The sequence below is a fragment of the Sprattus sprattus genome, assembly GCF_963457725.1.
Source record: "Sprattus sprattus genome assembly, chromosome: 9".
Lineage (NCBI taxonomy): Eukaryota > Metazoa > Chordata > Actinopteri > Clupeiformes > Clupeidae > Sprattus > Sprattus sprattus.
Window position 1 is genome coordinate 22,715,718 of NC_137928.1, and position 24,149 is coordinate 22,739,866.

At 44.0% G+C, this 24,149-nt stretch overlaps 1 protein-coding gene across 1 annotated transcript; it reads right to left on the reverse strand.

Annotated features, from left to right (window-relative positions):
* Positions 1-641: 641 nt before the first annotated feature.
* golim4a (golgi integral membrane protein 4a) lies at positions 642-23,302 on the reverse strand. Its single transcript, XM_080845164.1, has 16 exons — positions 22,703-23,302; positions 13,603-13,677; positions 13,023-13,072; positions 12,474-12,527; positions 12,135-12,285; positions 11,844-11,926; positions 11,101-11,184; positions 9,215-9,382; positions 6,889-7,155; positions 5,876-6,120; positions 5,301-5,377; positions 5,128-5,219; positions 4,483-4,677; positions 3,903-3,971; positions 3,560-3,649; positions 642-2,775 (listed from the first exon to the last, which is right to left on the reverse strand). The coding sequence occupies exons 1-16, from the start codon at positions 22,887-22,889 to the stop codon at positions 2,611-2,613; spliced, it is 2,052 nt and encodes a 683-aa protein (XP_080701290.1). The 5' UTR covers positions 22,890-23,302; the 3' UTR covers positions 642-2,610.
* Between the last annotated feature and the right edge of the window lie 847 nt (positions 23,303-24,149).

Sequence of the window (24,149 nt, forward strand, 5' to 3'; positions counted from 1 at the left end):
TACTTATGCAGCAATTAGGCGCGTGCTTGCGTGTAGTCGCGCCATGAGGTCAATAAAAGAAAGGAAGGAAAGTCTTTGAAAGCAATTTCTGTCCTCAGGAGAGGGGGGTGTACGTGCTTTTAACATCAAGGGACCGTCAGCTCTTTACAACCTTGGACCATATATACGTGCATTACGGACACAGTCACTTGAGCTCAGGTATAGCTATACACCATCTCACAATCCAGCTGTGGCTGAGAAGCACTGGGGGAGCGTAGAGTGGTCTGGTCACATGATGTGGACTGTGGAGAGACTTCAATGCACACAGAATACTAATGGACCAAAGGCAAGAGAAACACTGAGGAGATTGGGGGAGCAGAAAAGTGTGTGTGTGTGTGTGTGTGTGTGTGTTTGGATTACAATCGGTACATTAATGTATTTGTATTTGTTCATTAAACCACCCTTCAGCACCCTCTAAATAATCCACACCTTTTTGTGTTGACAACAATCTCCAACAATCAATGCAGTGCTCATCAGTGAGACCTTGTCCCTTCACCTCAGTGTCAGTCTGCTGGCTAACATCTGACTTCCCCAGTGTTGTGTGTGTCTGTGCGTTAGGTCAGATCAAACCAAGAGAACACAATAAACAGACAACAGAAAAATAAAATCCTTCACCATTTTTATTTACCAAATAGTTGGAACCTTCTATATGAATTGACATTTAAATGCAACAACATCCTCTCAGAAACTCTCTAGTCTTTCAATCTATAAGACAACTCTGTACAAAATCAATATATAAAATCTATGTTTTGCAGCAAACACATTTATGATTGGTGAATTGCCTCAGTAACATCGTTTCACTCTACAAGGACAAATGGATGGGGCCTTACATGAACAAAGATTAAAATACAAAAACACTTGCTTTCAAATGAATTTGACTGTGAAATGTATGGCAACTGAATAGTGGGTAATTCCAACATTCTGTTATAATATAAGTGAGTGAGTACTTCACTTAGACAACCACGATTTATAAAAAAAGGAACCAAATTATAAATTGTATCTTTTTTTAAACATTTACCCATTGGCATTTGTTTTGCTCAGAATGACTCCCTGTAGCTGGTAGCAGGGTGTTGGTGCTTACGCTTAAGCAGTATACTTTAAGCATTAGACAACTTACCTACAGCATACAGTCCCATATCCTGAGAGGATACATCACAGTTCTTAGAACAGGGGATGGAGGGGAGGGAGGAGTGCATGTAGCCAAACCAATGGAAACTGGGGGTAAACCAAATCTCTGATGGGTTCAGTGTCAGAGATGGAGGGTGCCTTGTCTTTATGGGGAGGTCACTTGAGTAACCCAAGCAATTCATTTAATGAGACAAATAAATATAGTGACATGTTTTAAGTAGAGTACAATGATAACGTAAAAGGGAAAAAAACATGGTGCTTTTTATGTTCTCTACTACTAAGATCGATAGACATGATTGGCAAACGCAAACTGCAGACACTTTTCACCCTCCCATACCTTCAGGTACAGGTAGGCATAAAAACACTAAATCAACCATTGTTACATTCATCAGTTGAAGGGATCAGCTTGTTTCTTCTGTGTTGGAAGCTAATCTGGCAATTCTGGGTGTGTGTATATATATACACAGTATTTAGTATATATACACACACACACACACACACACACACACACACACACACACACACACAGCATTGGCATATATATACACAGTATTTAGTATATATACACACACACACACACACACACACACACACACACACACACACACACACACACACACACACACACACACAGCATTGGCACACATGTTTAATACTAACAAAGTTTTCAACTGCATGATTCAATGAAGGAGTTGAATCACATGTTGCTGGGCAGACAGCACTGAGTAACATGTGAAACAGGGTCTGACTGAGCTAAGCAACGGCACATGCTCTGGAAGGTCCCATCTCAAGTACAGACAAATATTTGGTGTAATCATGTGTGAAGAGATCCTTACTTCCTAAGCTCTAGTCTGACACCACTAGGCCCTGGCATTCTTTAGAACTTTAAATCTAGAGGTCAGAGGCCATAGCAAATTTACAACAACAAAAAGTAAATTTACAAAATGTGTACAAAATATAAAACAACACATTGACTGTGCATGTTAAGATTAAAATTAAATAACTTTCAGAAAAAAAGATAAAAACTACAATGGCACTTGAATCAGTAACAGCCTGCCTGGCACAGGCTTCCCAGTGACAACGTTCTGTGATGTGTTTGACCATCTTTAGGAGTTGGCTGACTCCTTGTAATGGACTTCTAACAGTGTTTCAATGCTGAGATACAAACGAATATCAGACAATCTGATTGACATTTAGACAATTTCTTTCCTCTGTGAGTGGGTGGGTGGCTTGTCAATCTCCATGGCAACACAGATCAGTTCAGATCCCGTGTGGAAGGGAATACGGATCCGTTCCCAGCAGACCTCATTATTCCCCCCCGGAATTCCATGCTCTGTGCATTGTATGTCATTCATTCAGGACGAAAGCATTAAGAGGTTTATCCCCTTCTGCTGGGATTGGGAATGGGAATGGGAATGGGAGGCTGGCGGGTTACTGGTCCACTCACATCTCTGCTCTGCGGTTGGTCCGTTTGTTTGGTCCACCGGCCTCCTCCTCCTCCTCTTCCTCCTCCTCCTCTTCATAGTTCTCCTCTTCGTTGGCTGCCCGGTCCTTATTCGGCTCTGCATCCTCCTTCACTGCTACGTCTTGATCTTTAGCGTCTTGATCCTGCAGAAGATCAATGATGGAGGGAGAAGAGAGAAAAAGGACACAGAATATAAAGCATTTTGGAGTATTCTCTGAACCACACTAAGGAGTAAGTCCTGAGGAGAACACAATGTTTAGCCTCATTTCTCTACAGAATCTCTACTTCCATAACATAACAAAGTGTCCGAAAGTATTCCCGAGTTGGGTTGAGTCCCCCCCCCCCCCCCCCCCCCATTCCTGAATGACTACGTTCTCAATAACAGCATGACGTGAAGCACAAGTTGAAAAAGCCTGCAGTGAAGTGAAGTGTTCTGGAACAATGCTGGCGCTGAAGAGTATTTAGTCTTGACTGGTCAGGGAGAAAACGGTGGGAGAAAGTGGCCTGGTAACCAGAGAGCAGTGGAAGACTCTGCAATCGATCCCCATTCAGCTCGGAGGAACAGCCAGGGCTCGGGTTACAGAGCTGGCCAACGCACCTATGAATATGCACGCTGGACGGGGACCAATCACAGCGGCCAGGTTTTAAATGACCAAGACCGTAGCACACATTAATGGTTAACACTGTACTTCACTAAAAAGCACACTGCACAGGGTTTGGTAGATGAACAAGATATCGCAAAAGATATGGGAATCCAGGAATGGGAAATGAATAAGGTGCGAGGAAGATATGATGACAAAGGTGGAAGAGTTTAGATTAGAACTACTTGCCCACTGATTTCAGACAGAAATCATTTAATGTCAAATCATTCACAATCTGTGATACCTCTACTTTTGGCTTTTAATTGGCTTTTTCACTCCAAATTACCTGTTCGTTGTTCTCATTGTAAGGGTCCTCCTCCTCTTCCTCCCCAACCTCTTCCTCTCGTTTGGCATCAACAGCCAGGTCTTCCTGAACCTAGTGGAGAAATAATGAATATTCTTAGGACAAGGGTGTGTGTGTGTGTGTGTGTGTGTGTGTGTGTGTGTGTGTGTGTGAGAGAGAGAGAGAGAGAGAGAAAAAAAGAAAGAGGGTGAGTGAGAGAGAGAGAGAGAATAGAAAGAAAGAAAGAAAGTGAGGGTGTGAGGGTGAGAGAGAAAGAAAGAGGGTGAATGAGTGTGTCAGAGAGAGAAAGCAAGAGAGAGAGAAATGGACAGAGAAATACTCCTACCTCATCATCGCCCTCCTCCTGGTACTGGTCGTCTATGGTGTCCTCCTGCTGGTCCGGGTTGCCTGCCATCTGTGGAATAGACAAGATGAGCCATCAGGCCCTGAACAGCAGCCCTGTGCCCCACCCCAACCTACCCCAACACTGGCCAACCAGCTCAACCAGAAACACAGACCTTGCTGCCCAGATACCCTCATGCTGATTGAGCTGATCATCTTTCTTTTGCCAATGACACCTGAGATTACCATCAAACACTATGGGACCTGAGAGCTAGTTTCAAATCAGATTGCTGAGGCACTCTCCAAAACCAGAATCATTTTATCTGATGATGTGCATTAGCTTTCCTGCATGCTGCTAAGAGACGGCGGCAGTCGAAATCACAAACACAAACTCAAATATCTGAGATGGGGAGGTTTCAGCACTGTTCTGGCCACGGCTGACACAAATTAATCCAGAGGGACCCTTCAAACATTTGGTTTAAAACAAATCCCCAAAAACCTGGAGGAATGAAGCAGCACTCAACTGCCTCCTCTCAGTTTGTTATTCTCGGGCACCCGTTTCCTTTTGTCTTCTGCTCACTCACCACGAGCTGCTTGTCGGCGGGGGGGCGCCGCTGGGTGTTTGGGGCTGGAGGTTTGGCGGCTCTGGCAGCGGCGGCGGCAACAGCCTCCTGGTGCGCAGCCGCCTCCTTCTGCTGCTGCAGCGCGGCCTCCTCAAACTCGTCCTCTCCCTGGTTGTTGGGGTCGTCCTCCGGGTCCACGTCTGTCTCCACCGGCCTCTGCAGGAGACAGAGAAAGACGGAGAGAGTGACAGAGAAAGAGAGAGAGAGTGACAGAGAAAGAGAGAGAGAGAGAGAGAGAGGGAGGGAAAGAGAGGGGAGGTGAGGACAACATCTACCATTTCATATGAGTGTGCATTTGAGTGCTGACACTGTAGTTTTCTGCAGGATGAACAGCCCCAAAGGAAAGCTCTATCTCTGTTCCATCATTATTTCTACTGTCAACAGATACACATGTTCCAACTACATGTACGTACAAATAGGTTTGTCATGTTTGCAAGGCTGATGGCAAGAGGGGTAAGCAGTGTGTGGTCAATCATTATCTTAACCCTGGCAACAGCGGCTTTCTCTGATCATGGCTGCAAATCTGCTCATCTCGGCACGCTAACTTGTTAGGATATGTTTGCATGGGGGACTTAAAAGAAGCATATTTCAGGAGTCTCCCCTCACCTCGTCCTCCTCCTCCTCCTCTTCCTGATGTCTATGCTGGCCTTCCTCCTGCTTCCCCTCGTCCTCATCGTCCTCCTGATGGACGTTCCTCTCTGACAGACAAGAGAAACTGTTAGATCTCCACTGTCATTCCTCCATGTTGCTCTGAGATATTGAATGTGTGCTGCTTGTACCTTTGTCTTCCTCAGCCTTCGCCTCTACCTCCCCTTGGACGATGTCTGCATCCAAATTCTCATAGTGAGATTTTTGTCTGCGATTGGAAAAAGAAAAAAAAAACATTTAAGATCGAAGTATAAAAGAGGCGGCTCTTTTAAACAGCTCAATTTAACTCTATTAAACATCACAAGGTCTCTTAATATTAAGCAACTCTCTGTGATTAGTCTTCAACCATACAGATGACTACTGAATAGTTTCAATGTCTGTCTGCATGGACTTAATGGAACTGATTTAAATAAAAGATTTTGTAATAAAATAATCCATAGGAACTGATTGAATCCAAGTTTTATTTAAGACTTAAATTGGTTTCTCTTACATAGACACACACACACACACACACAATGAAACACACAGACACACAGTCACACACACACACACACACACACACAGACACACACACACACACACACACACACACACACACAATGAAACACACACACACACACACACACACACACACACACACACACAATGAAACACGCATACACTCACACACACAATGAAACACACACACACACTGAAACACACTGACCTGAGCTGGTCTTGGCGTAGGAGCTGTTCCCTCTGGTCGGCCTGCCGGTGCAGCTGCTCCTCGCGCTCCCTTTGCACCCGCAGCCTCTCCCCGCGCTCCTGCAGAAGTTTCTGCTGCTGCTGCTGCAGGGCCTGCTGGCGCATCTGCAGCTGCCGCCGCTCCTCCGCCTGCTGCACTGCCAAGCGCTGCTGATCCTGCTGCTGCTCGTACGCAGACTTCACCCGCTCCACCTGCACCTGGTCCTCCTGCAGCCAACGCAGGAAAACATCTCAGTATGCACAAGGCATCACGCACACACACACTGATGTGTCCTTCCATGCAACCAAACACACAGACACATGCATGCACAACGCATATACAAGGACGTAACTGATTTGGATTACTGAGGCAGAAACATTGATGATCTCTATACTGAAATGTTAGCCTGGCCATTACCAGCCTGTGACTCCATTTCTTTCCGTCAGTCAGTCTGGCCTAACCCCATGCATTTTCATTTCCGAGATAGGCGGGTGCTTAGCTTGAGGTTTAAAATCATTGGAGTTCCCTTAACCAATCAGCAACGTTTGGTAAGCATTCGGTAGATTAAACTCTTCCCAAAGCCAGTTGGGAGAAGAGCTACGACGTCCTTTCCAATCATAAAACTTACAAGACAATACTCTTGTTCTCCTTTTAATTTTCTGATGTTCTCGAGAGTTGAGACAACTTTTCCGATAGCTTTTCGTGTCTTCCTCCAAGGCGAGTTGTGCGTCACAGCTCTGAACTGTTCGCTGATTGGTGCGGTTGTATGGTGAAGCCTGGAAACGATGTTAGGTGGGGTTAGGCCAGACTGAGTATGAGCTTGAAATCAATTCAGGCGGAAATACGTAGGCTGGTGTCACCAGGCTACTGAAATGTAGCCTTCACGAGGAATAGACGTTACGTTTTTAAAGTGAGGGAAATGCCAGCATAACAGCCTGAAAGACACACAGCGTGCAGGTGAAGCAGCGCAGTTTAACCCTGAGGAGGGCACTGACCGGTTTAGAGTGCTGCTCTTTGGCGATGGCATTCTCATCTGGCTGCTCCTCCTCCCGCTCCTCCTCCTGGTGCTCCTCCTCCTGGTGCTGCTCCTGCTGCTGCCCGTGCTCCTGCTCGTGGTTCTGCTGCTGGTCCAGGTCCTCCACAAGCTTCTGTGGCTGACCTGCCTGCTCCATCTCCTCCTCAGCCAGCTCCCTCCTCCTCTCCTCCTGTGCAGCACCTCCTTCCTCATTCTGACCCACCTCCTCTTCCTCCTGGCCCCGCAGCTAAGCGGAGAGGAAAATCAAATTTAAATATTTGTGTGTGCATGTGTTAAATATATATATGTTTGTTTGTGTGTGTGTGTGTGTGTGTGTTTGTGTTTGTGTGTGTGTGTGTGTGTGTGTCTTTGTGAGAGCGAGTGTGTTCTCACTGTAGAGCTTCTGCAAACTAAGTCTGAATTGATGTAAGTGACCCAGCAGAACATTAGTTCTTTTCACCAAAGAGCAATTTTTTATTTGCTGATTGCATTTGCATCAGGGGCATTTCCTGTGGGGATACGTTCCTATACTCTCTGATAAAGAGATTGGCCTCAGCATGTTATAAAGCGTAATTGTAAACACTTGACAGCCTATGTATGTAACCCATGTGCGATGTACTGAATGGCCCATGAATGATGTATTGTAGGAATGTCTGTATGTCTGTATATACAGTCGTATGCAAAAGTTTAGGCACCCCTCTAATGCTGCATGATAATTTACTCTGTCTTCACCAAAAAAAATCACAGTGGTCAAATATTTATTTTGTAGTTATCACTGAGTGCTAGGGTGTTTTCCAGACAAAGATATTTAGAGTAGCAGTATTTATTGGTGTGAAATTAAATCAAATGTGAAAAATAGGCTGTGCAAAAGTTTGGGCACCCTGATAATTGTGTTGATTTGAATACCTGTACCTACTCAATGCTGATAAAATGCAACACAGAATTAGTCTGGTTAGCTCGTCAAGCCTTCAATTCCATAGAAAGGTGCATCCAACCATTAAAAAAGGTATTTAAGGTAGCCAATTGCAAGTTGTGCTTCTCTTTGATTCTCCTCTGAACAGTGGCAACATTGGGGCATCAAAACAGCTATCAAATGATCTGAAAACAAAGATTGTTCAGCAGTTTTGTTTAGGGGAAGGCTACAAAAAGTTATCCTGGAGGTTTCAGCTATCAGTTTCCACTGTGATGAATTTTATTATGAAGTGGAAGGCAACAGGCACAGTTCTTGCTAAGGCTAGAAGTGGCAGGCCAAGAAAAATAACAAAGAGGCAAAGGCGAATAATGGTCAGAATGGTCAAGAATAACCCTCAGATCACCTCCAAAGATCTGCAAGGTCATCTTGCTGCAGATGGTGTCACTGTGCATTGCTCAACCATTCAGCGCACATTGCACAGAAAACAGCTGTATGGGAGAGTGATGCAGAAGAAGCCTTTTCCGCACACACGCCACAAACAAGCTCGCTTGAGGTTTGCCAAACTACATTTGAACAAGCCATGCTCATTTTGGAACAAAGATAGAGATATTTGGTCACAACAAGAGGCGTTACGCATGGAGGCAAATTAATACAGCATTCCTAGAAAAACACTTGCTGCCCACAGTAAAATTAGGTGGGGGGTCCATCATGCTGTGGGACTGTGTGGCTAGTACAGGAACTGGAAATCTATTTAAAGTTGATGGTCGCATGGATTCAACTCAGTACTAGCAAATTCTTGACTATAATTTTCAAGAATCTGTAACAAAGCTGAAGTTACGGCGGAGTTGGGTGTTCCAGCAGGACAATAACATGAAATATTGCTCCAAATCCACCAAGCCATTTATGCAGAGGGACAACTACAATGTTCTAGAATGGCCATCCCAGTCCACAGACTTGAATATAATTGAAAATACATGGGATGTCTTGAAGCAGGCTGTCCACGCTAGGCACCCATCAAACCTTACAGAGCTGGAGCTGTATTGTAAGAAAGAATGGTCCAAAATACCTTCATCCAGAATCCAGACACTCATCAGAGGCTATAAGAAGCGTCTAGAGGCTGTTATTTTGGCAAAAGGAGGCTCTCGTAAATATTTTTCTGTTGGGGTGCCCAAATTTATGCACCTGTCTAATTCTGTTATTATACATTTGGAATATTCTCTGTTTATCTAATTAACCTTATTTCACTTCTAAAATATCACTGTGTCCATGTAGTATTATATATGTGACAAAGAAGTTCCTGATCCAAACGCCCAACAATTCATAAATGAAAGTAATAAAGATTATCAGGGGTGCCTAAACTTTTGCATACGACTGTAAGTCATGGGCCCTCTACCTTGGTCTGGGTGTCCTCGGCAGGTTCTTCCCTCTGGGCAGGCATGTGTCCCTGTTCCTGTTCCTGTTCCTGGGCGGCTGGCTCCAGGGCCGCTGGGCTGTGTGCCTGCCGCAGGCTGGGCATCTTGTTCAGAGTCTCCTTCAGCTGCTTGTACTCATCCACCTGAGCCTGGAGCAAGAAGGGTTGATCACAACACAGAGTACCAAACAAAGAGGACAGAGGAATACATCATGTCCTCCCCTTCACCATGCATTGCAGTGCCACCACCTTCAGTTCAGTTACTCACCACCACAAATGAGAGTAGGTTCTAATACTATTGTAATTTATAGTATTTCATATCCTTATTTAATATAAAATAAAATATAGTTTATACTATAAAATAGTATTCATATTTTTGTTGATTTAGTGGTTCTGTGTGCTACATACTACTAAGTACTACATACTTGTGGCTTAAAAGGGTAACTCAAAAGATGGTCATACCGCAACACCACATGTTTGAAGCACATTTAACTGGACATGCAGCCAACTGAATCAAGCAATTATGAGCAATATGAGAGGTTAGGCAGGAGTTAGTCCCGGAAAAACCTTTGAGCAGCCAGCTAGCCACCCAAGCAGCCAACTGGCTTCAAGCATTAAAACTCATTAAAGAGACGAACCCATAAGGCTTTATTAGGTCATTAGAACACAAACATGCTGTAACCTATTGGCAAACAAATACTTCAAATGACAGCAAGTTGTATGGGGGCATAGCTTAACCATCCATATTTTTTGTTTATATACTTTAATTTACAATGGAAATATCCTGCAGGCATCCATTCCTGAAGCCCTCCTGCTCCTGTTCATTCTTACAGCCTGCAGTTCATCCCCTCTCTTCCCATCACCATATTCATTTCACACCTGACTGCCTGGTACATTTCCTACATTCTCACTAGATTCCCTTGCTCTCTCATTCATTCTCCCTCCCTCCCTCCCTCCCTCTCTCCCTCCCTTCCTCCCTCCCTTCCTCCCTCCCTCTCGCACTCCCTCCTCTTCTCTCTTTTCTCCTCTCCCTCTGCCTTCCTCCTTCTCTCACTCCACTATATTTTTCTGCTTGATTTGCTGAAGTATGCGCCTGATGTTCCGGCCCCACCCCCTTCTCTCACTGACCCTGCCCAAAAACCCTCTCTCTCTGTCACTCTCGGTAGCCTGACGATACTGCAGCCATGTCGGGAGAGTCCGTCTCTGGCCTGCCTCTGCAGCTGGACGGCTGAGACAACATTACATCTCACAGTGAACACCGCCAGAGTGACACACACACACTCCCAGAGTCATGCACTCAAAAATAACACAGGGTTAGAATTCAGAGAGGGAGAAACAGGGAGGCATTGAAGGCGACTCAGAGAAAGAGAGAATGTGTGTGTGTGTTAAGAGTGTGTGTGTGTGTGAGTGTCAGAGAGTGTGTGAGTGAGTGTGTGTGTGTGTGTGTGTGTGTTCGTGTGAGTGAGTGAGTGAGTGAAAGAGAAAGAGAGACAGAAGTGGAGAGAGAAGCTGGTAATTATGAGTATCAAATAAGGAGGGAGGGAGAGAGCAAGGAAAATAACTGAGGCATATATACTGAGAACAGAATGAGCAGACAGAAGACAGTAAAAAAGAGAGCGGATGGAGAGAGTGTAGAAAGAGGAAAGTCAGACCGACAGACAGAAAAGGGTGTGTATGTTGTGTGTGTGTTAATGACACACGAAGGAAAGTTTATTAAGAGGGTTCAGTTTAGAATTCACTCTGAGGACCAGGCCAAGCTCAAGGCTTCATCTCTGGCATGCAGCATCAAGCCCCCAAGCCCCCATGCCCCCCCTCGCGCACCCCTCCCCTCCCCATGCCAACCCCCCTCCCCACCCCCACACCCTGACCTGGGCGACCGCCAGTGCACTCTTGTGGTCCTCAAGCACCATTGCAAGATTGTCGTGGGACGAGCTTAAGTCCTTGTGCTGTTGCTACATGGGGAAGGTGCAAAAACAAGGTGCAGACATCACAACCAGAGACCAGTCAAAACAACCACACAGTGAACTCCTCTAAAACTCCGCTGAATGTCCAACCCTGTGGCTGAGAAGTGATACATCTTAAAGAGGAGGCCAGCTTCCAAAAGGATTTCAGATGATTTAATTTTGCATTTACAGAGACTTAACCAGCAGGCAATGACAGCACACTGTTAACAGAGAGTGGGAGGATCAGACTGAAATGCCACTGAAACTCCTCAGAGAATCTGGATAAAGGTTAATACTCCTGTTATCCGTGATGCATTCAGATGGCACTAGTAAATCTACTTGATTATGCAATTGATATAAATAGAACTTTTATCACATTTGACTTTTCGGGCCGAGGCCAACTTCAAGCTGACAAGTCCAATGTCTTTTCTTAAGCATTTGGATTAAAAGTGAATAAGTAAAGCTACTACCATGATCATAGGAATCACACATTATGCTAATACTAAAGCAACAGTGCAAACCTGATCCTGATCACCCAGAAGAGAATGGAAGAGTATGCTGATGTACAATCACATCCCCAACAGCCCACTCCCAATAATCAGTCCCAGCCATCCACCACACCTTTGCCTGAGGTTGTGGCCTGACACCAAACACCTCCGTTGCCTTACCCGAGCATCCTGAAGCTGCACATGGATCTCCTGGTGGGCCTTCCTCAACTGTCTGTTCTCCTCCCGCAGGTTGTATATGCTCTCTACAAAAGAGAGAAACCAGGGGACAGAGGGAGGGACAGTTATTTCATCAGCCACCAGGGGGCGATGAAACACAAACCAGGTGGATGGGTGCTAAGGTGGATAAGACGGTGGGATTGCTGAGGGGATAAGGGTGAGTGCGAGAGAGAAGGAAAGAAAGAGAGAGAAGTGTGTGTGTGTGTGTGTGTGTGTGTGTGTGTGTGTGTGTACCTTTTAGGTTGGACAACTCGATGCCCTTGGTCTGCTGTAGCTGGTCAAACCTCTGCTTGTGCTCATCCACGACTTTGCTGTGGTCCTCCCCCTGGACTTGGTGTTGCTCCGTCAGATCGTAGAACTGCTTTTTCAGGTCCTCATGCTGGTTCTATGGGCACAACACCAGGTTCAATGGCAGCAACCAGAAGACAAGAAAGGACAAGATCAAGGAATAAAAAAAGCACTTCACATGCACAACACACATCTTGTTTTTATTACAGAGGTGACATGACTTGTGCTGAATGCATATGCAACATATTCAAACCTAAAGGAGTCTAATGTCTTTATCCCACTGACCTTCAGCATCTGATGCTGGACATGTAGAGAATTGTATCTGTTGCTGGAATCTTGCTGTGAAAATCCAAAACATACAAACCATACAGATCCAAAACATACAAACAAGAATAATGTAATGTAGTGAACATCTTAATCTCAGACACATACCAGTCAATGTCAGCCAGTCCACGTAAAAATGATTTGTGAATGTTTGTCTAAACATGCCATGGATGTTTCTACCAGTTTCAAACCAGAAAATCATACTCTTAGACAAACAGCTCACAGAGAGATAGATAAAAGAAGAAGAGAGAAACAGACTGACACACACACACACACACACACACACACACACACACACACACACACACACACACACACCTCCAGATCAGGTGACTAGGGGAGGAGGCTGCCTTAGAGAGAAGTGCTCTAGGTTGAACTGGAACAGGCCTGACCGCTCACGCTAATGGCTCTAGGGCTTTGACCGCAGCGCCAAGGCAACGACACGCTACGCATGTATAGTGTTGCTCACAACCAAAGAATCCTTCTGCACATCGGTGACCCTTCACTTGCCTTCTCCTTGTTTAGAGACTGCTGGGCTTCCAGTTTGTACACCAAGTAATCTGGACAAACAGAGAGAATTGAGAGGTTAGGTTGTGTTTACAGTGTGTTTACATAGGAATGTAATTTGATGGCATGTAGAAGGGCAGACGATGTGGGTATATGCAGGACAAGCTATTCATTAATGCAAGTTGTTCAAAGTCCATCTATCAGTCAGGTCATATAAAACGTCACCCATATCCTGCTACTAGACCGGTTTGTTAAATTGTAACAGGCTTGCTTGTAGTCCCAATACAAATACTGAATGCCTTCACTGATGGGTCACGGTTAATCACTGAGTTTTAACTGAGAAAAGAGAGCAGACCTTCCTAAGGGAGACAAGCCCTGCCACACTGACAAATGGAAACCTGCACACACTAAATAGATATCTGCTGATGTTTCAGACCTGACCTGACACCTCACAGTGTTAACCTCCCATAGGAGATGCTGTTTCACTTAAACATGCATTTCATTATCGACCTGATGAACCAGCAGCAGCATTTACTGCACTGGGGGGGGGATTGGGGTGGGGGTTTGGGAGTGTAGAACTTGCCTTCTTTATTTTTTTTGTGGTCCACGCGTTCCTTCTGGAGGGATTTCTCCAGCCGAGAGCGGTGTTCGTACACAACTGAGAAAAGATTTTAAGAGACAAAAGGACGTTACTGTCAGAGGGAACCAACTGAGCCCACAGAGTATGGGCCCACAGCGTGAGGAAAGGCACTTCCTGTAACATGGTAGAGGGAACTGACACACACACATTCACATGAATCTTCTGCAACAAAAGTTGGGATGTGGCATTCAGAATTTACAAAAGCTGGTGATGAGAAGCTTAGCACTCTGATGACCAACACATATGCTGTAACATTATGGCGTACCATACTTTTGACTTAGTGCTTAGTGCTTAGTTTACTTGGTTAACATGGCTGACTAACTTTTCCTTCATTCATCTGTAGTACTCCACTATTTCACTTTTTCACTCAACTATTTCCCTACTTACCAACAAACAGACACAGTTGTTATTATTATCGCTTTCACACTGAAGGTTTACAGAAGCCGATTTGGGTTTGAAAGTTTAATCCCTACAGTAGTGTTTCTTGTGACCTGTAACAGGGAACACAGAGACCCGAACTAACTCACTCAATCATGCATGCTCCACACATGCACACGCACACAGTAGTTGCAGAGACTCTTGAACATATCTGCAGTGTCCATCTCCCAAACTAGAAGTGTTTCAGTCAAGCTGTCCCCCTCCCACCCCCAAATCCTGCAGATGGAAGTTTACAAGGGATGGTTTTTCAGTCCTGCTCATGCCCTCTCCAATGACAATGTGCCATCTGCAAAAAGCACCAATCTTGCGCCTGCTTATGTAAAACATGGGTTATTTTTGGTCCAGACACGAATAACAAAATGAATCTACTTTTACATAGATACATATATTCTGCGGCAGTCCCATGACTCCGACTTTCTTCTGCTTCCACGCCTGCATCAGTTTCTCCCCGCCCACACCTTGCAATAAAACATTAGTCCCCGTGAGAGACCAGCGGGTTCCACGGTTCTGCCCAGGGAGTGCACGCCTCTAACACAAACCACACTTCCGCACTGTATAGGCTTAAACTGAGTGGTGTTCACACTTCCCACAGTTTACACATCGTATCAATGAATTTGACATCTCAAAGCAGTATTTCTGTTCCAAAACTAGCGAGCTAACTACCTAAAAGGCATGCAAAAACCTTGCAAAAACCTTGCCACTGATATGGGGGTTGCAGCAAGAAAAAAACCGCAGAATAGCCATAATACTTATTGGAGTTTTATTGGAGAACTGGTGAAAGGGACGACTTGACTAAAGGCTACAGCCATTTTGGTGTGAGGAGAGGCAGAGTAGTCACACCTCTGATGACATAATGAGGAAAAAATGGCGACAGACAACCTAAAAAAATTACCCTGAAAAACCAAGCAGTCAGGGTGAGTGCTGCACAGGTAAGCAGCTCCTTGCATCAACACTAGTCCCATCCGCAGTGGCTCCTACACACAATCTTAGTCTTAGTCACACAAACAGACTCTCATTGTCCCACAGGCAAAGCTCTCTAACACTCAAGCAGACGTGTTCAGTGGAACAGGGGCAGACATGGAGATATAAACAAGAGTAATTCCTCTTCCTGTAGTTACTCCACCCAGTCCTGTGCACCAACACAGCACCATACATCAAATACATCCCTTTCAGAGAGTCAGCGACCTACAATTAAATTATCTTTCTTCCCCAGTATCTTCTTTTTCTACTGCCTCATCACTAAGAACCCCCAAAGACATATTTAGCAATAAAACACAAGGTACTTTGGCTGATTTTTTGAAACGCAGCACGGCTGAAAGTAAAGTGACTGTGTCGGGAGAACGTGATAAGGAGATGTCATGACAGAGCACTGACCTCAGCACTGAGCTCTTGCTTAAGGTCAGAGTGGGTCCATCAACATCCTGCCAGCGGAATAAACCCACTCGGCCAATGAACCAGCGGGGCCTCCCTTTCCCCTCACAGGGAGGAGAGCGGACTCACTCTCGCTCACTCTCTTCATGTCCCACCCTCTTCCTGTTGCCATTTTTATTGTATGCCTGAGCAAGAACAGCCCGCCAGCTGGGTGGAAGCCCAAAACAATGTCTGAAGAGAAATGGGGTATACATTGAGACTGTGACAATGGAAAACAAGTGTGAAATGGAAGCCATGAGTAAGCGTATTCTGCTTTTGTAATGTTTTGTAATGGGCTTCTATGAAGTAAACCTGAAGAACTAGCAGGTTATTTGCTCGACTACCTGGACTAAACCTCTCCCTGTGGCTAGGCCTAAGAGATGACAGTTGAAATCGAAATAAGGATGATGATGCATGTTCTGAACAAATGCATGCCATCCTGCAAGCCAACTAGACAAAGGACATTCTTCAGAGGATAACTCAGCAGCATCTAAAACAACAACCCACAAAGACCTAAGGAGTGATTGTACTAATGATTGACTGACAAGTTATGGTCAGAGGATTCCTTGCATAATTCTACTGTCTGGGACACAAAGTCAAAACTGGCTAGATCTCCATGGAGACATAAACATGACTTTCCCTTTCACACCCAAGCCTTACCCTGTACACCTTGCCTTCCCATTGTTGGATTGCTAGACATTCACAGCAGTCAAGAACTTAAAACCAGTGTGTTCTTCATAAAATAAATTTAGAAGAAACTAATTATTAGACCAACAAAGTCAATGGCATTCAACGCTCAATGGTGTTTTGAGCCCTCAACTTCGACTGCCAGGCAGCGGCTGCCTGGAAGGTGGTTCCGCCCCCAAAACTCTTATCCAATCAATGTGCTTCCCACCTCCAAACCTCTGGTTCCGCCCCCAAACCTCTGGTCCAATCCAAACACTTTGAGCCCAAATTCAAACTTTCTGTATAGTGCTCTCATTCCAGCTCCAACTTCATTCTACCTCTCAGCAACGAGTGAAAGCTCCAACTTTACAAAGGTATGTAGCTAATATATTTCTATTTTAAACATGAAATGGCTAATTGTGTTTGCTTCAGGGCTGTACATGTAAGATGGGCCAGCTAATGTTATGTTTAGCATGCAATATGTTAACCATATTTAAAGATAGATCGTGCTAATCTTAGCTGTGGTAATGTCTTTTCAACCTGCTAGCTAGCTCAATCTGGTTAAAACATTAGGTAACAGTAAGCCTACAAAGTAAAATGTATTACTGTAGATTAATCACTGTATAAAATGGGCCGGCTAATGTTATCTTTACCATGCAGTATGTTAACATAAAGATAGATTATGCTAATCTTAGCTGTGGTAATGTCATTTCAACCTGCTAGCTAGCTAAATCTAATTTTAGCTGTGGTAATGTTATTTCAACCTGCTAGCTAGCTAAATCTGGTTAAAACATTAGGTAACAGTAAGCCTATAAAGTAAGACTAATTACTGTAGATATGTATTTAAGTGATTAATTACTGTAGATATGTATTTTAGTGATTGGTAATGGTTAGTGGTTATCTTTCAAATGACGTTGAGCTGCTTTGGAATAAGGGTAACTCTCAGGCAGCCAATTGGTTTTAGATACCTGTGAGGCACTTGATGTTGAGACTGGTTGACTACCAGGCTGCTTACTAACACTGGGTAACTCTCAGGCAGCCAATTGGCTTTGGGTGCCTGTGAGGCACTCAATGTTGATACTGGTTGACTTCCAGGCTGCTTTGGAATAAGGGTAACTGTCAGGCAGCCAATTGGTTTTAGATACCTTTGAGGCACTTGTTGAGACTGGTTGACTTCCAGGCTGCTTACTAACACTGGGTAACTCTCAGGCAGCCAATTGGCTTTGGGTGCCTGTGAGGCACTCGATGTTGAGACTGGTTGACTTCCAGGCTGCTTTGGAATAAGGATAACTCTGAGGCAGCCACCAGTTGTTGTAATAGGCTTTTTAATAGACTTCATACAGGTGACTTTGTGACAGCCAGTGGAGAGGAATCTAGGCATGGTGGATTAACGTTATGCTTTAGACTGCTTAACACTGGCCATGTAGACTACAGTTCAGGTCATCACAAGATAAAATAGTTTAGGATGTGTGTCTCAGGGAGTCATAGGCTTATGTTTTCATACTTTTTCCCCGTTTCAGGCAATGGAGAAGAATTGGCTGAAGTCAATCGAAGATGGCTTAAAGAAGGAAAGGGACCCTAGAATCAAGCAATCCTTTGATATTCTTGAAGGGAATATTCCTGAGGATTTTTTTGAGGAAATTAGATTTTTACCATTTTCACATTATTCTGTATCAACTTGGTTACTGTGTGTATGAGTGTTGTACTTGGCCTTGGCCTTGGCCTTTCAATAAAGAATACGTCACACCCCATCAGTCATGTCTCTCCTCCATCATGAGTGTCCTCTGATGATACATTTTTTTTAAATAATTAATGTAAGTTGGGGTTTCATTAACTTGTGACACTCTACTGGAATAAACCCTATGTGAAGCTGTAGAAATAAGTGTTGAAATGTATTTATTTCATTTCAGGCCCAGCTAGCTAAATGATCAGACTAGTTAAATCAAGATGCCAAGTTCAATACACTTCCAATTCATCATGTGTTTCCTCTGATGATATGAGCCCAGATATAGGATGTGGAATATTGCAAATTACTTGAACTCCGTGGCTCTCCCTGTGGCCATAGTGGGGTTTAGAGCAGGCAGCATGGCCACTTCTTTAAAATCAATGGCTGCCTGAGAGTTACCCTTATTCCAAAGCAGCCTGGAAGTCAACCAGTATCAACATCGAGTGCCTCACAGGCACCCAAAGCCAATTGGCTGCCTGAGAGTTACCCAGTGTTAGTAAGCAGCCTGGAAGTCAACCAGTCTCAACAAGTGCCTCAAAGGTATCTAAAACCAATTGGCTGCCTGACAGTTACCCTTATTCCAAAGCAGCCTGGAAGTCAACCAGTATCAACATCGAGTGCCTCACAGGCACCCAAAGCCAATTGGCTGCCTGAGAGTTACCCAGTGTTAGTAAGCAGCCTGGTAGTCAACCAGTCTCAACATCAAGTGCCTCACAGGTATCTAAAACCAATTGGCTGCCTGAGAGTTACCCTTATTCCAAAGCAGCTCAACGTCATTTGAAAGATAACCACTAACCATTAACAATCACTAAAATACATATCTACAGTAATTAATCACTTAAATACATATCTACAGTAATTAATCTTACTTTATAGGCTTACTGTTACCTAATGTTTTAACCAGATTTAGCTAGCTAGCAGGTTGAAATAACATTACCACAGCTAAAATTAGATTTAGCTAGCTAGCAGGTTGAAATGACATTACCACAGCTAAGATTAGCATAATCTATCTTTATGTTAACATATTGCATGGTATAGATAACATTAGCCGGCCCATTTTATACAGTGATTAATCTACAGTAATAAATCTTACTTTGTAGGCTTACTGTTACCTAATGTTTTAACCAGATTGAGCTAGCTAGCAGGTTGAAAAGACATTACCACAGCTAAGATTAGCACGATCTATCTTTAAATATGGTTAACATATTGCATGCTAAACATAACATTAGCTGGCCCATCTTACATGTACAGCCCTAAAGCAAACACAATTAGCCATTTCATGTTTAAAATAGAAATATATTAGCTACATACCTTTGTAAAGTTGGAGCTTTCACTCGTTGCTGAGAGGTGGAATGAAGTTGGAGCTGGAATGAGAGCACTATACAGAAAGTTTGAATTGGGGCTCAAAGTGTTTGGATTGGACCAGAGGTTTGGGGGCGGAACCAGAGGTTTGGAGTTGGGAAGCACATTGATTGGATAAGAGTTTTGGGGGCGGAACCACCTTCCAGGCAGCCGCTGCCTGGCAGTCGAAGTTGAGGGCTCAAAACACCATTTTCAACGCAGTGGACTTGAGCATGTAAAGTCAAACATAGATATGCGGATACATGTTTATAACCTCTCAAATTAAAAGAAGATCTCCCAGCTACTGAGGGGAACCCCAAAGTTTCACCTGAAACAGAACAAACCATTTCCCTATATATACAACGCAGCAAATGGAGAAGACCAGTCATTAAGAGGATTGCAGTGCCCTGCGTTACTTCTTACACAAGAAAACCTAGGTATTAGAGAACAAAGAGAGTGCAATATGCTCCCACTACTTTTAATTGAGATTTATCTGTTATTCCCCTTTCTGTTCGTTTTCAGGCCTGCAGCAGAGGGCATACCATCACTTACCAGCCCACTGCTGTGATGAATTACCAGAGAAGCAATAAAGACAGGGCTTGTGAAATGAATGGAAGGAACAATGTGAGTGAGAGCATGTGAGTTTGAACGAGATCTCTGGAAGTAAAGAGAGGGAAAAAGGGAAAAAATAAATCACACAGCCTTCCAGTTTATCGAGTCATAAGCAGTGGCGCAGAGGTAAACACAACACAACCACTAACACACTTGTGTGCATTCTCAAAAGTGCCATTTAATGAGGACGCAAAAATGTCCAATTCCTTGAAGTGAGTCGTATAAACAGAGATCAACATTGAAGGCATATGTTTAAATTCATTAAAACGACAAATTACTTCATCACTACCCAACATCTCAAAAAAGTGTTTGCCAAAGCTAATAGCCATTGTGGCGTATCAGATGGCAGTTTTAACCGGTCTTTGTGTGTGAGAGAGGGTTGGTTCGACCGGCTTTAAACTCTGAGGAGGACCTGGGCAGCTTTGAGGAGCACCTCCCTGTAACTTTACACTACTGGGAAATCTTTGATTGGTGAGAACGGAACGGAACTTCCAGACAAGCTCGTGACCAGTGAGAAAGAGAGTGAGCGAGACAAGGGTACATTTCGCCCCTCTCCTCTTTTCACTGGCTCGATTTCCTCTTGTCCTCAATACTGCCATGATACCCTGCTTGTGATGAAGAACTGGCAGATGGAACAGTGAAAGGTGCCTACTTTCCCAAAGAATGAACCACCAGATGAAATCCTAGAACATTTTGAAACAAGATTAGTTTTAACCCTCCAGGGTAGCTAAGAGAGTTCCTCATATGTACAGTAAAATACAACATTTCCTGCAATGGACAGACCAAAAAACGGATTATGTATACAAAGGTGTGGACATCGAATCACAAACTTAAGTTCTTAACTATGACTGTGTTTACAAATGTCTGATAATGGTGACACCCTCACAGAATGACAGCAAACCCCTTTTCAATTCAGGAGGGTGTCAGCTCCAAAACAAGGGCCAAAGGAGGCATATGAAATTACTTCAGCATCTTGTTTCATCAAGGTCTCCCAAGGACAGAGCTCTCACACCCGTTTTCCACCAGCACAAACTAAGTGCTTGGTCTGGGCTGATGCTAGTGCAAACCCTCTAAGGTGGGAAGTGCACCTGGGGACATGGTCTGTGTATGGTACGCATATTGCAAACTTAGTCAACAGCCCAGTCCGTGCAGACTGTCCACACCGCACCAACGTTTTCAAGCACTGACTCAGGGTTAAGGGAATACAAGATCCATTTAAACTATTCATTCAATTACCAGCCACTTTTATCTGAAGCAACTTGCCGTACAGATGCACATTTTCATTAGTATGTTTCCTCCCTGGGAATAAAACTACTGGAGACACACTAATAAAATTTGTATTTCATGGTTCAGCTAAACATATCTGATTTGATTACCATTAGCAGTAATTTAAGGTAGGCAGATTGATATTTAGAAGAGTAAATGGTTAGGGAAAAACTATACACCTATAAAAAACAACAGAATATATTCACACGAAGTAGAGATATTATTTCAAACTCTGTGATTGAGCTTGTGAGCTGAGTGTCCGCAACAGCAGAAACATTTGTATACTATGGAGACATTCATGCACTCATCCGTGTCAGCATTGCGTAAAGGCGTAGCGATGGGAGTATATCTGCCCCTTATGTTTGCTTTTCTTCGGGCTAAAGAGCCACATCATTACATCACTGTATACCTCTCCGCTTTCCAACAAGGCTAGCATCAAGCACATCAACAACAGCCAGCAAGAAATTAGTACTCACTAAACAGCTCTGGGTTTTTATATATATGGTGGTCATAAAGTTTTGGTTGGTCACGATAATCCCGGCTCCGAACCAGTCCTGGAATTGCCATGGTGGAAAAGGGATATCACATGCCTTTTTCTGGCTGCACTGGGCCCCTCTGATGACTGAACATGAAACCTATGACACCTATGCTGTGACACAGTGGGCAGACAATACATTGACACACTGCCCCACGGGCTGTTGATGCAGACCACAAACATGAGAAAAAAAGGCACTATAAAGGCTAACCTACCAATTAACAACGCATTCCATGCAGAGTCCCTGGGAAGGATGGCTGTTCTCAAGACAGCTGCTATCTGACCACTGGCTCATTATGACAGATAAGGGAGAGAGACCTGTTGAAGACTGGCAGTGAAACTGAGCACTTGAATGGCATTCAAACATCCCTGCCACTTCATGTCCAATTTTGGCAGTCATGACATCGCCCAAGTGAGTTGGGTGAGATATAAGTGACCGAGATGTGGGGTGAGTCCCGCATGCCAGTTTACGACTGTTGGTTATAACTGGAAACAGTGAACTGATACCCACACAACAGTTCATGCCAGAACCTCTATGAATAGATTCCAATGGATGACAAAGATTACCAGACTGTGTTGCCTCTGATAAGCCAAGGAAAAAAACAATTAGCCTTCAAGACACCATTTGCAATGGTAAACAAAAGCCCTTGATTTCTGAAAATAGTGGACCCAACAAGTGCTCAAGCATCATAGTGGTTCCCATGCTGTTCTCTCATAGTGGGTATTGCAAATGCAAAGTACTTTGAGAAGTGAAATGTAAGCTTGTTCAGTTCCCTGGATCCAATTTTACCGGATTTCTTGGAATCTTTTCATAAGTTGTATAGGCTACCACACAGTTTGTCTTCAGAACTCGTGCGTGACATTTTTTTCAAATAGGCAAGCACTGAAACAGCTAGGTCTGTTTTCGTCCCCAACTACAGACAAACGAGTTAGACTTAAAACTGTTATAACACACCAACGAAAGGTACAACACATTCGCACCCGGACACAATGCAAAACATACATGGGGCGGTGAAAAAGCCCCAACATATAAGTTTGCGCATGTTTACCTTGAAGCTGTGCCGAGAGCGACTCTTGATGCTGCTGGTATTTGAGTGCTAATGACTCGGTCCTTTTAAGCTGTTTATGCATTTCGTATGAGACCATACCGCCGTATATCATTCCGAATATTACACTGATGGCCAAAAGAGACTGGAAGATCTTTCTCTGCCTTCGAGAGCAGACCCCGTTGCCCATGGCTGCGTCGCTAACCCTTCGCAGTCTGTCAACAAAACTTCACTGCAACTTTTTCAAACTTCTTGCCCGTCCTTCTCCCCTGAAAATCTTGTAACTTTACTCAGACCTTATCAGTGTGGATCCGGCGTGAATGACGACAGGTCACGCATTCCTTCACTTAAAAAAAACTGTACATTGATGACGAAGTAACCTTGTTATGGGTAGCAACAAAGTAGCGAACCTACATTAGAAAAAAGCTTAAATCATGTTTTACCTACACTGGTAGCGCAACAACTTAATATCCCCCAAGTTAAGAGAAAATTCATGAAATAACTCAATGGCAGTATTTTCTCTTTTTTGCGAAACTTATTTGCAGATATTCAGACTGTAAGGCTACTGCACATTCCTTACAAACTTCACACCAGCTCAAACATCTGACGAACACGGCCTACACTGCACCTTTAATTTTAGTTACGTGTCACCTAGGTGCAGCTGCCATCCAACAGAAGTTGGGAAGGAAGTCCCTCCCCTCGGGAAGTGGAATGTCTCCCAAATGGTGCCAGTATGGAAAACCAGCATTGGCTGGAATAATACTCAATCAAGCGCAATTAGGCATATCTGACACGTCCATGGGAGGGCGCACAACAGCGGTTTGCATACAGGTTTATTAGTCCAGACTGGCCAAACTGGGTCGTTGTAGACGCAGAGGCGTAAGCACGTAATTTACACAAGGAACTTGTTTTAGACAAGTTTTGATTTAAGGTTCGTTTTAGACGCAGAGCCGTGTTGCAAGGCTTGTGAGCCGTGTTGCGTGTTGCAAAGCAAATTGGCGCCAGAACTGTCGAATTTTTTTTTGAGTTAAGTAAGCCTATTTATTGCAGCAGGACAAAGGAAAAAAACTTACCGGAGCATGAAAGTGTAGTGGGCGAAAGGCTTGATGTTATGAATACATGTGTTACACAAAATACAAATGGCGAAAAAGACAGCACATGACGCAAAAGTTCGTTTATTGACATCTTTTAATGACTGCGACAGGCTTTAAAACGATGTGTTTATGAGTTACATTATTCAAAGATGAGGTGGTAAACGGCGAGAGAATCTCATCATGTTGTCAATGCTTGTAACTACAATGGTGCTGGCCACAAGGTAACGGCAGGTTACTGTTAACTTTTGTATGAGCAGACCGGGCTCATTCTATCAAACTCGCTGGTGCAATTGATGGATTCACGTCAATATGAACTCAATGAAAGATATCACCATGACTCACAAGTGGCGGAAAAT